At 41.5% G+C, this 20819-nt stretch overlaps 3 protein-coding genes across 3 annotated transcripts; 2 read left to right on the top strand and 1 right to left on the bottom strand.

The window, feature by feature from the left end:
• The first annotated feature begins 5174 nt into the window (after window positions 1–5174).
• Window positions 5175–12504, top strand: LOC123318418 (extensin-like). Its single transcript, XM_044905030.1, has 3 exons — window positions 5175–5191; window positions 6131–7301; window positions 12403–12504. Exons 1-3 carry the CDS (start codon window positions 5175–5177, stop codon window positions 12502–12504), a joined length of 1290 nt encoding a protein of 429 aa, XP_044760965.1.
• LOC123318693 (organic cation transporter protein) lies at window positions 12362–20728 on the top strand. Its single transcript, XM_044905386.1, has 4 exons — window positions 12362–12591; window positions 15358–15469; window positions 16272–16717; window positions 18658–20728. Exons 1-4 carry the CDS (start codon window positions 12531–12533, stop codon window positions 19719–19721), a joined length of 1683 nt encoding a protein of 560 aa, XP_044761321.1. The 5' UTR covers window positions 12362–12530; the 3' UTR covers window positions 19722–20728.
• LOC123318694 (trypsin-like) lies at window positions 16736–18651 on the bottom strand. The gene has a single exon (XM_044905387.1). It carries the CDS (start codon window positions 18523–18525, stop codon window positions 17503–17505), a length of 1023 nt encoding a protein of 340 aa, XP_044761322.1. The 5' UTR covers window positions 18526–18651; the 3' UTR covers window positions 16736–17502.
• Window positions 20729–20819: the final 91 nt, after the last annotated feature.

Raw genomic sequence — 20819 nt, 5'->3', positions numbered from 1 at the left:
AGGCGATTGGTATTTACGGTATCTTCCCTGCGTGGACTGCCACTTCCTCCATACCCCTCTTGGATGCTTGGGAGGAGGGGCGGAGTTAGGACCCCGTCTCACGGATCTCACAGTCTGATGACTGGCTTGAATCGTTCCGTAGTATCCCCCTGGCTCTGGTTACGGAACTCGAGCTGTCCGGGGTAGATCCTCGGAAGGTCTTGACCCGGCTCACCTATAGAATCAAAATGCTATGACCTATTTATAGTGAGCCGGTGGCCCTGGTCCCTCGGAGATTTCGCAGAGAGGTTGTGGTATCTGTCGGACAATAACGGTACTCCCTGGGTCTCCTCCGGATCTGGAGATACCGGGGGCCAAGTGAGTCATAGTTTCTCCAACGTATCACCACGATGTCCACCCGGTGGTTCCGAGGGGGAAAGTGAGACGTACTCCTTGCGGCCACGCTCGGATTCCCGCCGAGACAGACAAGTCGTAGATCCGAGTCGAAGCGCTAACATTGCTCCCTGGGTCTTCCCCGTGTCCGTGGACTCGGGGTGCCAGGAAAACCATAGTTGCTTCTTTCAGGTGGTACTAACGGTACTTCTTGGGTCTACCTCTGGTCCGAGGACTAGAGGGGCCAAGAAAGTCATAGTTAACCACGCCACTTCCTCCTGCGAATCGTCCGAAGCCTTTTCTCGATAGCTCTGTCTCCGGCGAGCTGGTCGCCTAGACTTAGCCCTTGGAAAGTGAGAGGAATTGGGGTCGGGCGTGTCATAGTCGGGCGGGGTCGTCATCATGGGCTGCATCCTTCCGTCGTCTCCTTATCTGGTTGGTTCGGGCTTCCTAAAACACACTTATTCTAAGGTTGGTTAGTATTGTCGTGATCGGTGGGGTTGTCTTCTTCGGGTGTTTGATGTCGTCATCTCGGTGATTTTTGGTGGTCGTTTCCTGAAATTATTAGTTTTTGTATGTTAATCATACCTTCCGGCGTTTTCCCTTTCTCTTTCCTCTTCTGCCTTCGCCTTCATGACGGTCCGGATCCATTCCGTGATAAGGTTCCACTTATCTTCGCTGTCGAGCATCTTTGCTACTATGTTGTGCTTGTTGAATTTAAAGTCCGGGTTTCCTTCTGTTGCCCTTGCCAGGTCTTTCCTGGTATCTTCCCATTTTCTGCAGAAGAGGATGTGGTCTGGTTTGTCTAGGCCTTGGCAGTTCCAACATTGGGCGCTATTGCTCTTTCCTATCTTCTTTCTATATGTACCGAAGCAGCCATGTCCACTCAGGAATTGGACGGTTTCATATTCGAGGTCTCCGTGTGCCCGGTCCATCCATTTTAACGGGTCTTGTATCAGCTCCTTAGTCCATCTTGCGCCTCTGTGGCTTCTTATTTCTTCCGTCCATTTTCTTCTTGTCTTTTCTCGGGCCTCTTTCTTGTCGGTTCGGTCGTGGTAAATCTCTCGTCTTTCTTCTGCGAGGAGGTCGGCTGGTATCATTCCAGCGATGATAAGCGCTGCTATACCTGAAACATTCTTATAGGCTCTTATAGAACTTACCACGACTCCTCTCTGCGCCTTTCTAATCTTGTCTCTGGCGGTGGTGTAGGTACTTAGGCTTTCTGCCCATATTTCAGCCCCATACAGCAATCTTGACATGGCTGCGGCTACCAGTACTCTTCTCTTTCTGGATGCGGGTCCTTCTATTCTGGGCATTAGTTTCCTTAGGGCGTTCGTTGTCTCTCTCGTTCTCTCTACGGCGTAGTCTATGTGCCGGAGGAAGGTGAGGTCTTTGTCTAAAATGACTCCTAGGTATTTGAGCTGTCTCTTTGCCTCAACCTCTACGCCTTCTATGGTTGCCTTGGTACGTTCTATTGGTCTTCTTCCGGTTAGCGGGAGTATTTCCGTTTTGTGTGGAGCCAATTGCAGTCCTCTGCTTTTCAACCAGGCTCCAACACGAGCTGCCATTTGTTCGGTTTTCTCCCAGGCTTCTTCTTCTGTTTTCCCCGTCGTAATCATTCCTAGATCATCTGCGTATGCCACCAGTTTTGTATCGGGGTCGTCGTCGGCTAGCTCTAATACTCCGTTGTACGTTATATTCCATAACGTGGGACCTAAAACAGAACCCTGGGGAACCCCACATGTTAGGCATACCTTTTTGTGCGCTGTCCTCAGCGTCCTATTCTGGAAGTAGCTTCGTATAACTGTCTGCAGGTGGGCTGATATTCCTTTATTCTTCAATTCTTCGAGGGTCTCTTTCCATCCAACTGAATTAAAGGCGTTCTTTACGTCGAAGGCTGTTAGGATGGTTACTTTTCGGGTTCTATGTGTTCCTCCTCTGGCCCATCTTGCGTAGTTGACGACTTCTTCTATGGCCGTTATCGTGGATCTGGCTTCCCTAAAACCGTGTTGATTATCTGAAAGTATGTTCTTACCTTCCAATTCCTTTAGCAGTCTTTCTCGTATCAGGTGCTCATATAGTTTTCCTACTACGCTCAGGAGGCATATGGGGCGGAAACTGCTGGGCTCCGTATCTGTTTTTCCTGGCTTTCTTATAAGGACTAGCTCTGCCTCTTTCCATATGTCCGGGAATTCTGCCTTTTGCCATGCTCCATTGTACATTTCTAGTACTTTCTCGCTGTTGTCCTCCATTATTAGTTTGAGTATCTCTGCAGTTATACCATCGGGCCCTGGTGCTTTCCTTTTCTTCATTTTCTGGGCAGCTAGTTGTAGTTCTTCCATTGTGAAGGGTTCGGCTTCGGTCTCTGGCCTTCTGTCTTCGGATTCTAAAACATCTCTTGTGGGAAATAGAGTACTTACTACACGGTCCTCTGTCTCTTCGTCGAGGTTTTCTCTTGCGTGTAGACCCATTCTTTTCACCAGTATTTTATATCCTTGGCCCCATATGTCTTCGTCTAGGTCATTGATGAGGTCTTTCCATTTTCCTCTTTTACTTCTTCGTATTGCGTTCTTAAGGTTCCTCCTGGCCTCTGCGTATTCTTCATCGTTGGCTCCGTGTAGCCTCTTATTGAGTTTCTTTTCAACATTGCATATTCGGCTGAGTTCTCTAATTTCGTCGTTCCACCAGTAGGCCGGTCGTTTGCTACTTCCCTTCTCTTTCCTAGAAGCAAATTCATTAATGGTGTCACTTACCAGTTGGTTAAACAGGGCTGCTTCTAGCTCTGGCGCTTCGGCTCTCAATCTTGGGTGATCTTTGAATCTGTCCTTCAGGTCCTTTAGTATAGCCTCGTCTAGTTTCCAGGTGCCTTTATTTTCCATTCTCTTCTTGACGTCTTTGGTACGGACGGTGAATCGGATGTCGGCGTGGTCGGAGAACGTCTCTTGCCATGTAACTCTCCAGTTCTCAATTCTGTCTGCCAGATCATCCGTGGATAGGGTTAGGTCTATTCTGCTTCGCTGCGTTCCTCTGATAAAGGTCGGTTCTTTTCCCACGTTGTGTATTACCAAACCGAGCCTCTCTATCCATTCCATTACCGCCTTGCCTCTGTCATCTGTGTATTCTGACCCCCATTGTTCTGATTTCGCATTAAAATCTCCTGCGATGATGGCTGTTCTTCCGTTCTGTATTGTTGCTTCCATGTCGTTTAGCCATTTCTTCAGATTCTTCTTGTTCTTATCATTTGGGGAGAAGTAGCAGCTTATCATTCTTATTCCTTCTATGTCGATCCAGCAGAAGCCCTGTCCTCTTCCGTTTCTTCCTCTTCTTAGGTCGCTCCCTGCTGCTATGGCGCTTACGGCTTGTTCATCTGTTACTAACTTCTTTTGTTGGGCTATTCTTTCGTTGGGTTCCTGTAACAGAGCTAGATCTATGTTCTGGGTTGTTATCTTACCCCACAGGACATCGTGCGCTTTCTTGCATCTTTGGAGGTTGTTCTGGAGGACCGATATTCTCTTTTGTTCAGTTGGCTCTTCCTCTTCGCTGTCTTCGCTTTCGTGCTCTTCTGCAATTTCCTGTAGTTCCCTGGTGCATTCTGTGTTCTCCGTTCGGGCTTTTTGTAGGATCGGGCATTCCTTGCTGTCAGCTTCGTGTCTCCTTGGTCGGATTCGTTCCGCCTCGCAATTGGGGCAGTTGGGCTTCCTCCTGCAGTCTTTTCTATTATGCTTGCCTCCGCATCTTCTGCATTTGATCTCTTTTTTGCATATGGTCTGGATGTGTCCGATCTCGCTGCACCTGAAACATATGGTTATTTCCTTGGCCGGGATTACCTGTATTTCTGTCTTTTTCAGGGAGAATTTCCCCTTTCCAGTGAGGTAGATTTCTAGTACTGGTGTAACCTTCATTAGCCATTCTTCATGTGCTCCGTCCTTGGTCCTTCTTACAAGTTTCATTGCTTCCCAGTCTGCCTTGAATCGAGTTGCTAGTTCTGGGTTGTTCTTAAGTCCTTCCTCTATAAGGTATTTCGGTCTCATGTCCTTTCTTATGTTTCTGAAAATGACTTGTTTGTTGGCTTTTTTGGTTGTACTTATCTGCGTCTTCTGTTTCTTTCCGCCTCTTCTTTGCTCCTCTGTCTCTCTTTTCCTCTTATCTTGCCTTTTCCTCTGTTCATCTGGAGTGGCAGTGGGGGTTTCTGAGGTCAGTGGGGTATCGGTGTCTTCTGTTCTGCATTGAGTAACCTGGACTTCGGTTTTCTTCAGCTGGAATCTGCCGGCTGATACTAGGTAGCTTGCTAGTGTTGGGGCTAGTTCTACTGTCCACTCTTCTTTTCCTGCTACTTTTAGCCGGTCTAGAACTTTCAGTTCTTCCCATTCTTTTTTGTACTCGTCAGCAATTGTCGGATTATTTTTAAGGCCCTCTTCGATCATGTATTCCTGTCTCATCTCGTTCCGTATGTTCCTGAAAACTACTCTTTGATTACCTTGTTGACTACTGGTAATACTTATCTGGGAACTCCTGGACTGGCTCGAAGCCTTCTTTCTTCTCCTCTTTCTACGTGGTTGGCCGCTGTGTTCTTCCCGAGTAGCAATATTAGCGTCCACAGCTCGGGGTCCCTGTGGGGCTACGCAGTAGCTGGATTTCGGTCGGCTGGTGCCTGCGCTGCACACGCCACCTACCGTGCTGAGGTATCCCTCCTCCGCTCGTTCAATCTCCTCTCGGTCCATACTCATCATCATTGTTGTTTGGGCAGTGCGAGGCACACATCCCTGTTGGGGAGTAGGAATGGGAAGGACTGGAGGCATAGGATGAAGGTAGAGGACAGGTAATGAAAGGGTTGGTCATTCTTGGTTTCGTTGCTCCCCTTAAGAACAAAGAAGTCTTAAGCTTCCTCGCAACTACTTAAGCCCGTGCACCACGACAAGGTGATGACCATCGCACGGGAAAACCTAACCTAACCTAACCTAACCTAACCTAACCTAACCTAACCTAACCTAACCTAACCTAACCTAACCTAACCTAACCTAACCTAACCTAACCTAACCTAACCTAACCTAACCTAACCTAACCTAACCTAACCTAACCTAACCTAACCTAACCTAACCTAACCTAACCTAACCTAACCTAACCTAACCTAACCTAACCTAACCTAACCTAACCTAACCTAACCTAACCTAACCTAACCTAACCTAACCTAACCTAACCTAACCTAACCTAACCTAACCTCGACCTAACCTAACCTCGACCTAACCTAACCTCGACCTAACCTAACCTCGACCTAACCTAACCTCGACCTAACCTAACCTCGACCTAACCTAACCTCGACCTAACCTAACCTCGACCTAACCTAACCTCGACCTAACCTAACCTCGACCTAACCTAACCTCGACCTAACCTAACCTCGACCTAACCTAACCTCGACCTAACCTAACCTCGACCTAACCTAACCTCGACCTAACCTAACCTCGACCTAACCTAACCTCGACCTAACCTAACCTCGACCTAACCTAACCTCGACCTAACCTAACCTCGACCTAACCTAACCTCGACCTAACCTAACCTCGACCTAACCTAACCTCGACCTAACCTAACCTCGACCTAACCTAACCTCGACCTAACCTAACCTCGACCTAACCTAACCTCGACCTAACCTAACCTCGACCTAACCTAACCTCGACCTAACCTAACCGAGGTTTTTTTTTTTTTTTTTTTTTTTTTTTGTGCCCACGAGGTAGGGGGAAACCGATAACCGGCTTCTCCGCAGCGGGCAGTGCAATGCTGCGGATTCGTGTGGGGCTCTCACCCACCAAAACCCCCTCCTCAACATTAAAGTCGATATCTCAGGGACCGTGCACCCACGCATCCCAACCCACGCCTCCCACCCACGCAACCTCTCCCACGCAACCTCACCCACGCAACCTCACCCATGCAACCCAACCCACGCAACCCAACCCACGCAACCCAACCCACGCAACCCAACCCACGCCCCCCACCGACGCACCTCACCCACGCACCTCACCCACGCACCCCAGCCCACGCACCTCACCCACTCATCCCAGCCCACGCAACCTCACCCACGCCTCCCACCCACGCATCCCATCCACGCATCCCAACCCACGCAACCTCACCCGCGCAACCCAACCCACGCAACCTCACCCACGCAACCCAACACACGCCACCCAACCCACGCATCCCATCCACGCATCCCAACCCACGCCTCCCACCCACGCATCCCACCCACTCCTCTCACCCACGCAACCTCACCCACGCAACCTCACCCACGCAACCTCACCCACGCAACCTCACCCACGCAACCTCACCCACGCAACCTCACCCACGCAACCTCACACACGCATCCCAACCCACGCAACCCACCCACTCCTCTCACCCACGCACTCCAACCCACGCAACCTCACCCACGCAACCCAACACACGCCACCCAACCCACGCATCCCATCCACGCATCCCAACCCACGCCTCCCACCCACGCATCCCACCCACTCCTCTCACCCACTCCTCTCACCCACGCAACCTCACCCACGCAACCTCATCCACGCAACCCGACACACGCCTCCCACCCCACGCATCCCACCCACGCACTCCAGCCCACGCACCTCACCCTCGCAACCCAACCCACGCCTCCCACCCACGCACTCCATCCCACGCACCCCAGCGCACGCCGCCCACCCACGCCGCCCACCCACGCATCCCAACCCACGCCTCCCACCCACGCAACCCAAACCACGCATCCCACCCACAAAACCTCACCCACGCACCCCAACCCACGCCTCCCACCCACGCACTCCAGCCCACGCACCCCTCCCACGCACCTCACCCTCGCAACCCAACCCAAGCAACCCAACCCACGCAACCCAACACACGCAACCCAACCCACGCCGCCCACCCACGCATCCCAACCCACGCCTCCCACCCACGCAACCTCACCCACGCAACCTCACCCATGCAACCTCACCCACGCAACCCAACACACGCCTCCCACCCACGCATCCCAACCCACGCAACCCAACACACGCCTCCCACCCACGCATCCCAACCCACGCATCCCAACCCACGCAACCCAACCCACGCATTCTGCCCGCGCTTTCCAACCCACGTTTTTTTTTTTTTTTTTTTTTTTTTTTTTCTGCGCCTCCCAACCCACTTTTTTTTTTTCTTTTTTTTTTTTTTCCAACCCACTCTTTCTACCCGAGCTTCCCACCCACGCTTCCCACCCGCCCTTTCTGCCTATGCATTTTCCTCTGCGCGAACTAAAACATCCGTGACCTGAAGATGTTTAACCGACCGTAACTTCCACAAATATGATTTGCCTGAGCTGAAATTTTAACCGTGTCATCTACTCATCGACCCCAATCACTGTGCCAAATATTTTCAAAATCGGAGAGGGGGACCTTTTCTTTCTTTCGGCTTAACGGCGCGATTCTAACCTCACCTAACCTAGCGGCCGGTTGCATCTACATGCCAGAGGATCACTAAAAGCGAGCAGAACCACCAGGCCACAAAATGGCAAAATCGGAGGCCTAGAAATGTCATATTTCGGCCTCAATTTTCTCCCAAAATACTTGTTTGCCTGAGCTGAAATTTCAACCGTGTCATCTACTCATCGAACCCAGTCACTATGCCAAATTTTATCAAAATCGGAGAGGGGGACCTTTTCTTTCTTCCGGCTTAACGGTGCGATTCTAACCTCACCCAACCTAGCGGCCGGTTGCATCTACATGCCAGAGGATCACTAGAAGCGAGTAGAACGACTAGGCCGCAAAAACGGCTAAACTGGGAGGCCTAAAAATGTCATATTTTAGGGTCATTTTTCTCCTACAATTATGATTTGCCTGAGCTGAAACTTAAACCGTGTCATCTACTCATCGACCCCAATCAATGTGCCAAATATTTTCAAAATCGGAGAGGGGGACCTTTTCTTTCTTCCGGCTTAACGGCGCGATTCTAACCTCACCTAACCTCGCGGCCGGTTGCATTCACATGCCGGACCATCACTAGAAGCGAGCAGAATCACCAGGCCCCAAAAATGGCAAAATCGGAGGCCTAAAAATGTCATATTTCAGGGTCAATTTTCTCCTACAATTATTATTTGCCTGAGCTGAAACTCAAACCGTGTCATCTACTCATCGAACCCAATCACTGTGCCAAATATTTTTAAAATCGGAGAGGGGGACCTTTTCTTTCTTCCGGCTTAACGGCGCGATTCTAACCTCACCTAACCTAGCGGCCGGTTGCATCTACATGCCAGAGGATCACTAGAAGCGAGTAGAACGACTAGACCGCAAAAATGGCTAAACTGGAAGGCCTAGAAATGTCATATTTTATGATCGATTTACCAGTAAACTACTTGTTCTACAGTGCTCAAATTGCTACTGTGGCATCACCGAGTAATGTGAATTCTCCCTACTATATATTATCAAATTCGGAGCAGTAGCTCTTATCTCGTTTTTCCTTCAAACTACTGATTATATCGAACTCATATTGCTACAGACAATTAATTCACAATCCATTCAATATCTTTCTTCCATAAGTGAATCTTCCTACCAAGTTTCGTCACGATCGGTTTAATAAGGGGCAAGATATAGGGTGATCATTGTTTGAGAAATAGGACCTTAACTCTGAACTCGCTTGGAATCCAGCTGTACCTAAGGGTTCTGAAGAACTGTCTTGACGAGAGGACCATCCTCACCAAGTTTCATAGAGATACGAAGCATAATAAGCGAGATATTGGCAAAACCTTGTCAAAACTAAATATCCTCATAACTTCTACAATTTTCATATTTCTGAAAAATTATGTTACTCAGTCTAGGAGACATCTCGACGATCCCGATCGATTTATGGCATAAAATTTTGACGATCCAAAAATTGTTCCACACTCTAATTCAAGATCCACCCTGTATATTTTATGATCACAATTGATTCTATGACCCTCAATAACCATACGTACCAAATTTCATCGAAATCGGAGGGCCCCATCCAGAGACAACTTTTCCGGAGACAACCCCATCCCTTAGAAGTAAAACCATGGCCCATTTGTATAAGGCCACGCCCACTTATTAAGCTCCGCCCTCATTTGTATGGCTTGTTTTTCAGCATTTTTACATCAGTAATGCTCATTATTCTCCAGATTCCACGCTTTCTACCAGCGCATCCCAACCCTAGCTTTCTACCTGCGCTTCCTACCCGCGCTTTCTACCCTCGATATTTCTTATGATTACGAAAATAAATGATTAAGTTTGAAATTTTTGGGTTTCATCTCTAACAATATTGTCGAAATCGGTAAGAATGGATTTTCTGAATTCTTTAACGATTTCTTTTCAAACTACTGATTTGCCTTCTGTAATTATAGGTTCCATAGATTCAGATCAGTCATAAGAACTTTGCTACCAACTTTCGTGGAAATCGGTGCAGTTGTTACAGATTTCCAAGGTCGAATTCACCAAGAGCAAAAAGGTCGATAACTCCGGAACAACTCGAGGCATTGTTGTAGTTAAGACGTCAAAATACTCTTATTGAAGTGGAAATTCTCTCTACCAAGTTTCTTGAATATCTGATTGATAGTAACCGAGATATGGGGTGTCAAAGAAGAACACTATACATATATTCTTTATTCTCACATGAAACTTTCAACAGATTTCAACCTAAAGTAAAATCGGTTTTAAAAGTCAGAAACCCAAGTGGGATAAGATTAACAATGTGACAATATTCTGAATAACTTATTATGAGAAAAAAAACTTAAAACTAGAACTATTGTAACGATACTACCCACTAGGAATTAATAACTATAAAATAAAAATATTGGATCACTTTTACATACATATTATCAATAACTCCCAAAAGTACTCAATATGTTGCTGTACCTATGAGTTCAAAATAAAAATCTTAATATCGATAGGATTTCCTTATTTCTGAATTTTGTCGCGATCGACATTGTCAGTGCAAAAGGTCCGTAACTCCGGAACCGCTATGAATCCTGCTGTACCTAAGGGTTCAAAAGAATCATATTGAAAAGAAGAACATCCTTACCAAGTTTCTTCGCAATAGGGCTCATAATATGCAAGATATAGCCAAAACCTTTTCAAAACGAAAAATCGCCATTACTTCTACAATTTTCATCGTCCTAAATAATATGTTACCCAGTCTAGGAGACATCTCGACGACAAGTACATTGTAATGAGAAAATGGGTTTTCCAACCTATTCCCTCATTTTAGAATAATTATTTTAGTTTTCCTTTTTAAATAATTTTGTTTCGAATTAATTTCCGAGAAATCTTTTCGAATTTCCAATTCAGGATTCCGACATCGTTCGGAATTGTAAACATACCGCACCGTTTTTATTCCGTTTTTATTTCCTAAAAACGATGTCGCACCGTATAAAACATCCTGAATTGGAAGATAACCGAGTTTTTTGTTTGCTAGCACAGATAAGTCGAAATTAAGACGTTTTCATCGACGCAAAATTACCGAATTTCGACTGTCGGGCACATCTGATTTCCGCACCCCCCCTGTGGGTATAAAATCAGATGTTCCCCCCCAGGCCACTTCACTTGCGACTTACGATTTATTTTCTGCCTGTTAACTTACGAATTATTTTCAGTGTGTTATTACGATTTTCGCCGGACTTCCGATTTTCACTCTACGCCGTTGAGTTCTAACATAAGTTTCTTTTTTTCTTTTGAGTTTTGGGATCAGTTTCTTTTTGGCCGTTCAGAATAAATTTTTTAGTTTTGTTTTCTCACCATAATTATCGTACATTCGAGGGATTTCGAGTTTTGAGTGTAAGTGGCCGAAGAACCAGAGGTAAGACGACACGCCGTTATATTTTTTTAATATTGGAACTTCAGTTTTCCGTCTCTCATACCCGAGTCTGAGTTCCGCCCCTACTGTCATTAAAGTACCCTGCAGGTGCGGACGCCCAGGGGGTACCGAGGACACTTTGGGGTGGCTCACCCTTTCCCGAAATTTCCCGTCTTATCTAGTTCACCCCTACTGTCATTAAAGTACCCTGCAGGTGCGGACGCCCAGGGGGTACCGAGGACACTTTGGGGTGACGCACCCTTTCCCCAGTTCCCGTCTTTTTTTACCCCGTTCCGGTGTTCACCTTTACGGTTAGGGAGGCATTCTGCTGGTGCGGACGCCCGGGGAGTGCCGAACGAGCCTGAAGGTGAGCCGTCGTATTTCTGTGCTGTCTTTCATCCCCTAACCCGGCTGAAGTCCAATATCTGTCCGTCAAGTGTACGTCTCAGGTTCTGGCTGGCGAACAACTCCGTTAACCCCCGTATACCGTTGAGATCGGATCCATTGTTATTCCGTTAGTTTTTGCCCTGTAAATCTCACCGATTTCGGGTCACTGAATTTTGTAATAGTACTAGTTGTGTTCCCCTTTCTCGAATCGACAAATAAAAGTTGTAAACGTTGATTCTGCCTATCATTGTGCGTCGCTTACATCCTAGACACAAGGGAACCCTGTCTCCGGCTAGTAGCTGCCAGGGTAGGTTTGCTATTCTCCCTTAAAGAATAGCTGGCGCTCGAGTCCACCGAGGAAAACCACGTTACAACATTCGATTTCCTTCATAAAAATTGTATATATCCCAAAGTACTACTCTACCCCCTAATTCAGACTCAACATTAATATTTTATAATCGCAATCGATTCTCAAACCTTAAAAGAACATCACATGTACTACCACATGTGATTCCGTATTTTTAATTCAACTATTTAAACCCAAAAATTTCTCAAAATAAAGCAGGCCCATATACAATATTCGAAAGAGTTGAAGGGGGTTCAATTTTATATTTACAACCCTGGTAGATTCTATCATAATTAACCAGTATACCCAGAATTTTCGGAAACAATTGCATAGTAAGAAAACAACAAACGAATCCCAAACCTACTTAAGAAACAACCTCGGGCGAGATCGGCGCAACCTGCAAAATCACTTTCACAAATCCGTCCTAAAAAGCGCCGACGCATTGATGTAAAATCATTCAAAATCCTCAGACTTCGTGCAACTTCCAGGGACAATGTTCTGAACAGTCCAGATTTCGCTTCGACAGTTCGCCGGCACGCGTCTATTTGAGAAAGGAGGAGAGTGGTGCTCTTATCGTGACTTTGAGATAAATAATTAGTATCTAGGTAGTTTCGAAATGATCAAGGAAAAAGAGAACGAGAAAGTCGATGTCCTGGATGATCTAATGAACAACTTGGGTAAGTTTTCAGCACGACAATTTCATTTTACACATTATTTTCCTCATTGGAAGTTCATTTGTGGTAAACCACGTGTTCTGACGCGCTCATTTTTGAGGATGTATCGATATGTCACATCTTTCCATATCAATCTAGAAATTATCTGTTTACCATTTCCGTTTTTCTCGTGTTCAGAAATAATATCTTCAATCATTTTGAATTTTTTTTTTTATTTTGCCACGATAAGAAAAATCTGTCAGTCCAAGTTCAATACTTCCGAAATTAAAGACATCTGAATTTATATTTTTCAATATCGAAAAGACGCCGATCCAATTGAACTGAACTCATTAAGTGGTTGTACAAAATCGAAAGTATCACTATAAAAAATTTCAAAAAAATTCTGTAGGTACTTCATAAACCATTCATCATACAGATCACTCCATATTTTTGGTCCAATATGGAATTCGATCCGATAACGATGTATCACTATCGATGAAACAAATTGCAATACGATCTTAAGCTGAGTGCAGACATATAACGGAAAGTCGAAAAATAACAGAACTTTATCCCTTTCTCTATGGTGGTAGGTATACTGATGATCCGGATCGCTGTTGTCGCCGTTATCAGATATTGCTGGATCAGATGTGCCCCAGATGACGAACTCCTAAACTTTGAGATGATGATATCTCCACCATCTGGATAGTTTTATATTTTATTCCCATCACGAATTATCTTCTCCTAGCGATTATCAGAATTGATTGTGGAAAAATAGCCATTGAAGTAGACAGCAGCGCCGGGGAACATAAAATGCGTTAATAATTTTTTCCATTAAAGAAAAATTGACACTCCTACCGACCTACAACGCCATTCATTCTCATAAGTAAATCGAATTGCACTAGTCATTGAACTTATGGGTTTGATAAATTTCAGTAGTATTTCATAGATGATGAAATAATACAAATATATCAAACAAGTAGTAATCTAGTTATCTGAATTATAGGAGATAGTGAAGAATCTTATTGATAATCAGATAGGTATTGATTTTAATGTCAGAGTTACAATAAACTGCAGGACCCTCGCATTTCATTCATATCGATGAATTGATTAAAATTTTAAAAAGCTCATAGAATAATTTTCAATAGGTTTATTCGGATCAAGCCCCATAAGACTTCAGAAATCGAATCAAATTATGAGGTCAAGTTAGCAGTCACTTGTATACGCTATAATGCGGTTTTTTTCTGGGAACACTCGAGGAACTTATATTATTTCAATGCCATGATGTATTTCGATGTTAACTGTATATTGCTGAGTATTCGCATAATTTCACATTTCATGATGATCACGACATGTTGTGAATGTATAATAAGTATTATATTTACCGTCTCAATAACTATAAGATCTAATCAATCTCAATGATATTTAAATATTCCATATTCGAATGAGAGTTTCTAAAATTCAGCTGAATTACAAAATAGAAATTATAATTTGATTAATATTTTCATTCATTTAGGACTCTTACTCTAGTGTAATGGAGTGAATATGTGCATTCACCGAACCAAATATAATAGATATAAATTACTTAATTAGATATTCCATAACGTACGTATACTGAGAATCATGTTGTTAGCTTAGATGTATGCTAGCTAGATTATTAAATATTCTAGGGTAACAACTTCTAAACTCGAACTTGAAATGTTCAAACGATGATGGGTATAAAATTCCAACGGTAACCAAAATTTTCGCTATTTTCTTCAATCGACATAAACTCATAAGAAATTTCACTTTTTAGACAATATGTTTACATTCCATCTATTTTCATACAATTGCTTTTTCTACCGAATTCAAGCGAGGTAAAATATAACCGTTTGTGTTAGTAGGTATCTAAATACAAAATTGTATGTGCAGCAGATTCTAATAACATTTTTATTGCATATAACTCTATCCAAAAAAAATATTTTATCATTATTCTTACAAAAGCTTTACCTAATCATCACACAGTGGTCAATATGATTATCTTCTTTGGATATTTGACTTATTACAATGGATGCAAACAAGTCGTGATAATAAACCAAGTTTTCATTAGTTTACTTTAGGATTAACTCATTCAAATATGTATAAACCTAATAGAATAATTCATCTTAAATGGCTTTTACTGAATTGATATAAGATGAAAATGATGATTTCCATGACTTCTCACTCACCATCTTTTTTTTTTTGAAATGTCATCACAAAATGTTGGAAAAAAACTGAAGACGCCATATTGAATGAATCGTGAATGATAAAATGGATTGATTATTCTTGTTTCTTATCAGAAAATGCGATTATTTCTATACTTTTCTGTACAGCATTTATTAAAAGTTAACATGGTCAAAATTAACACAATAATCATAAAGATGGAAAATTGACCTATCAACAAAATGGAACGAGTATCTTACCGTGGGAAATTTCACTAAGTAGTTTGATGTGTCGAAATAGGGATAATAGATGAAATTAGGAAAAGACCAATTTCCTCAAAAGGAATTGTTTCCTGCAATTTCGCAATAGGTACACACTGTGAATCATTAATCGCAATTCAATACTTTCTTTTATTTTATATTCTTGATTTTGAGGAACAGGCCTATACATACACATATACCTTCATATAAATATGTATCTACTTGTTAAACGCAATCGAGTGAGAAAACAATTATTGAATTTGAGGAAATGATTCAATTAAATGTACTCTTATCCTGTGATTTCACTAATTCAGTTTGAAAGTGAAATGTTCACGCAGTAAATATATTTCAGGGGACTGGGGCAGATATCAATGGTGGCAATTTGTTCTTCATATCCTGTCCGCCCTTGTTGCTGGCTTGCACATGTTGTCTCTGGTGACAATAGCAGCCGTACCAGAACACAGGTACGTTGACGAATTGAAATGTTGAAGCCTATTTCAAATAAGAACAGCTTGTTCATATCACAACAATCTGATATGAATGAATTATTACTGAAAGTAACCTTCGGAATACGGAATCGAACACAAAATAAAATAAGTATCTATAGTCATTGACCGCTGCCGATAAAAGTGAAATCGAACTTAAAACAGATTATATGATTTTCACAACATAAGTTTTCAAACCACGACTCGTATTTCGCTATCACAATAGTTTAAAAACTCATTTTGTGAAAATCGTAGATGTTTCAAGTTCAATTATGGATTTTCATCAAGTATCGGCCACATCAATTCAATATTAAAAGTGAAATCTTATATTTTTGTATACTTGAAGTTATTTTAGTAGGATGCTGCATCTAAATTTCATGTTTTTATATGGTGTATTTTAACATTCAAAAGATATGACGGTTAAAACTTGATTTCTGATTCGTTGGATTGTTTATTGTACAGCTTGTCCGACATTCGTTTACAATTACCGCGTACACCGTATTATTATTAATTAGTATCTACAGGTTACGGCAGTGGCGTAGATATAGCTCAAATGTAACAATCTATTTACATATCTACATAATATTTAGTCAAGTGGTTCACAATGGTTGTATAGTTTTCTCATTTCTACGAATTGTGAACATTCGAATCATTCATGATAATATGGGTGCCTACACATCATAATTCATTCATTATTAGGTACCTATATTATATGGTGAATAATAATGTTATAGATTTGAAACCTGTCATTAGAAATAGATAAAAATGAAATTATTTGCAGATGTGAAATTCCAAATGTTGACATTAATAAAACTATGACCGAGCTCAACTTCACCACCCTGGCAAGATACATTCCACTGAAGTCTGTAGATAAAATAGATTCCTGTTCAATATACGACATTGTCTCTAATGAAACAGTAAAATGCAACTCTTGGGTGTATAACAGTACATATCATCCTACATCTAGAGCCATAGATTGGAATTTTGTTTGCGACAGAAGATGGATGGGAGCTGTAGCTCAAACCACTTACATGTTGGGGGTGTTCGTTGGCTGTATTACCTTGGGAAACCTGGCTGATAAGATAGGAAGGAAGCCGGTGTACTGTTGGTCAGCCCTGATCACTCTGATTCTTGGTGTTGGTGTCGCTTTTACAACCAATTTCTACATGTTCCTGGCTGTTCGATTCATTTTCGGAATTTTCGCTTCTGCTGGAGCTTACCTAGCAGGTAAACAATTATGAATCTTGATTTGATGAGTTGTGCTATTAAAAACTTAAATCATTTGCTTATAAGGAGAATGCTCATTGTGCTCAACTGCTTATTATCAGCACATATCTACTACTTATGTAAGACAACGTATCTATAAATCATCACCCGTAGTGTTGATAAATAATCATCAAGCTTTAGGTACAGTTTTTTAGGTCAACAGTTTCCAACACCTAATAACAAATTCGTCTGTTAGAGCCGTTTTCTGAAATGATTAAATTTCAAAACTAGGTACATCAGTTTTTCGGGCTTGTGTTCGATAATATTGTTGCATGCTAAAACGTTTGAAATTGGTTCAGCATAGAAACCGATCTATTTCAGATCTTTGGTCTATCATGGATTTCGGAAAAAATGTAATCAATAGTTTCAATAGAAACAGAAACCGTGCATGCCCCTATAAATAAAAATTAGATAAATTAATGCATACATTATTGAAGTAATTGACATTTAATTAGATCTTTCGTAATTATATGTATTTATTTTGGGAAATTATTATTGATAACGGTAGAAGTAGAACAATAATTTACCAATTCAATAAGTTATCTTGGGTTTTATGAAATTCTCATGATAAGAAAACTCATAATAACATTGCAAGTTTCGGTATTGAAGGAAGATTTATTATGAATTAAATCACGATGAAATATCTGGAAACAATATAAAACATGTCGTTATTTCTGAACACTGTTAATCAGATATTTAAATAAGTGAGAAATAATTTATCTGCAAAAAGATCAATTCAATAGATTTTAGGTATAGCGTTGTAATTTATAGGACTTCATCCTTGGGAAGTCACCATCAGTAGTAGATATATATTTTTTATTTTCGCTTCGTACGATGACCATCTTCACATAAAACAACAAATGAATATCCACTTTAATCAAAATATTGACTATTACAATTCGAAGTAAAAATGCATATAACCTATTTGTCTTTCCATAATTGAGCATGGTATATTCGATGAAATCGAGGTATCTATCAACTCTGGTATAAAAAGTAGGGGTTTTTGGCTCTGCGCAACCCATCCCCCAAGACACGATGCCATATTGCACACCATCGTGAAAGAGTGGTCCGCCGGAATCACCATGACAAGAATCTTTTCCTCCTTGAATGTTATATGTACAGAGGTTATACAAAGTAGCAGCATCAGAATATTTCAAACATTCCTCGTAAGGAATATAGGAAACATTAACACATCTCAAGTAGGTTGATATTTTTGGATAATGCGATATGAAATCTTTAGACTGTTCCGTAGATCCCCATCCAGCCACCAAAAAAACGCCTAGGTTTAATGCGGATAAATCCCCCCATAAACTTTTTGGGGGTAATTTGATGTATCCCACGCTTCCTGGGATGGTGAAAGCGCTCCTTCTAAGCAGAACTAACGCTATATCGTCTTTTGTTGTACGCATGTTGAATGTTGGGTGCAAGTAAATTCTCTTGGAGGTTATAACATGCCTCCCAATCATATCGCTTCTGGACAAACCAAAAACGGCGGAAACAAGCCATGGAAAATTGTATACTTGACTGAAGCAATGGGCAGCTGACAGAATCCATTTGGAAGAAATTAAAGTTCCCCCACAAAAATGCTCCAAACGTATGGTAGTTCTTAGAGAAACCATAAAGGGGTACTCTTCTATATCACACTTCCAACCCCCGACTATTCTTGGTGTCTCGGAGCTTTTCATTTCGGTGAATCTCAAGAATGAAACGATGATGTAAATTTGAAATATGTGCATGGATGCACATCGATCTGTCATGTTTTGAAACATAGAGATATCCTTAAAGAATTTTTCTACATAAGTAGATACTAGATACCTTCTAACAAATATTTATTCATTATCATATTATCCACACACGAATTATATTTCGTTATTATAAATAGGACGATATTTTGTTTTCAGGATTTGTACTGACAATGGAGTTGGTAGGACCAAGTAAACGTTCTGTTTGTGGGATAGCATTTCAAGGAGTTTTCGCGACTGGAATCATGCTTGTAGCTTTTTGGGGAGCTTTTATTAAAGAAAGGCAAACCCTTCAAATAGTATATGGCCTACACGGACTGCTTCTGGTGGTACACTGGTGGGCAATGGACGAATCGCCAAGATGGCTTTGGGCCAACGGAAGATACAAAGAAAGCGTCGATATTGTACATAAGGCTTTGGAGTTTAATGGCAGCCCGATAACTATAAATAAAGCTGATTACGTATCCAAAGGTCAAGCTCAACAACGAACCACAACTACTAGCGATGCTGGTCTCATGGATCTTTTCAAGACCCCGAATCTGAGGAGCAGAACTTTGAACATCAGTTTATGTTGGTTCGCCAACTCTTTGGTATATTACGGATTGTCTTTGAGTTCCGGAAATATTAAAGGAAATCCTTTCTTCATTCTATTCGTAATGGGATTAATAGAAATTCCTGGAAACATTTTAACTATAATGTTGATGGATAGACTTGGAAGAAGACTCCTCACTTCATTCAACATGATACTGGGCGGATTGTGCTGTATAGTCGCGGTCAGTATCACAATAGGTAGCGTCGCCTCGACTACTTTCGTATTTCTCGGTAAATTTCTGATAGCCTGTTCCTTCGCCATTATTTACAACTATTCGGCTGAATTGTTTCCGACAGTCATCAGAAATTCAGCATTAGGTCTTGGAGGAATGTGGGCCAGGATTTCTGGTGCTCTAACTCCTTTAATAACACTTTTGGATTCTTTCGACCCAAAAATTCCTTGCATGATTTTTGCCGTAATTGCAATCGTGTCAGGATTTTTGACCATGTTTTTGCCGGAAACTTTGGGCAAAGAAATGCCGTCAACAATAGAAGATGGGGAAAATTTCGGTATCGGAGATACGTGTTTCAGTAATTTTTTGGGTAAGAGGAAAGTGTATGATAAAAATGAAAACGGTACGAAGATTGCGATGGCTGAACAGTTGAAACCCTTGAACTCTGCTACAGTTTGAGTTGGAAAACGGAGAATTAAATAAAACAAGAAAACAACTTTAAAAAACAAAAGAATACGCATAACGTAGGTACGAGGTACAAACCATTATTTCTTCCGTTCACTTAAGTAATCAGGCCGATATGATCAAAAAATGTCCTTCTTTATGAATCTATACTTTAATTTAATTGTTTGTAATGAAAATCGAGTACTTTTTTTTCTATGCAAACTGCTTAGAACACATAGTATTTGAATCCCATTAATTATCATCAGATTATGGATTCATAATTTAATAGTAAAACCTAAAAAAAATGAGATCATTCATCTGAAAAAATTTCCTATGGAGTTCGAAAGTTTGGGCTAAAATGCATCCTTGTGCTACATCCTGTACAGCAAAAAATCTTTTCGGAATTTTCGCAGTCTCAGCATTCGAACGTACGACTTCTACTACGCTAACCATACTTGGGATTATAATCATCCAAATCAATGCAAAAAAAAAGTAATTATGTTATAGAAGAAGAAAATAGAGTATCCCTTTGAATGAACGTAGGTCAATGTAAATAAATCTCTCGTTTTTAATTTTCCGTTTTACGAATAATATTTTGGTAGATACCTATATAAATACTTTATACAAATCCAAGTATTCTGTTGTCTTATTATTTATTTAAAATTAAACGTTCTTTCATGCAGAAAAGTAGAAAAGACTCATTGAATGTGATGGAATATAATACCATATTTTCAATAAACCTCCACTGATGTTAAAAATATGGGTTCTGTTCCTATATTTTTAGTGAATATTATTCTCGTAATTCTAGTCAGAGTTATGTATTGATTATTATCGTTATCTTATGTTTCAATTATCTGAAACTGCAGATAACTGAATTCTTTCTGTAAAATATATTCTTTCATTTACTGAAATTAATGATCCATTAATGATAGTTTTCGCACTTTCATTGATGGGTATTTTGTATGTGTATATATGATTTTGTAGTATTCTAACAATTTTTAGAATAAATCTTCATTTCCTAATCTTGCAATTATTCAACAAATCCCTTCAGGAAATTAATGTCAAGTCCCCTAAAATGACTTGAGAAATATAACATGCAAATTATACAGAATT

Source organism: Coccinella septempunctata, chromosome 8 (assembly GCF_907165205.1).
Source record: "Coccinella septempunctata chromosome 8, icCocSept1.1, whole genome shotgun sequence".
Taxonomy (NCBI): Eukaryota; Metazoa; Arthropoda; class Insecta; order Coleoptera; family Coccinellidae; genus Coccinella; species Coccinella septempunctata.
Note: the sequence above shows the minus strand (reverse complement) of the source record. Positions and strands in the feature narration are given on the sequence as shown.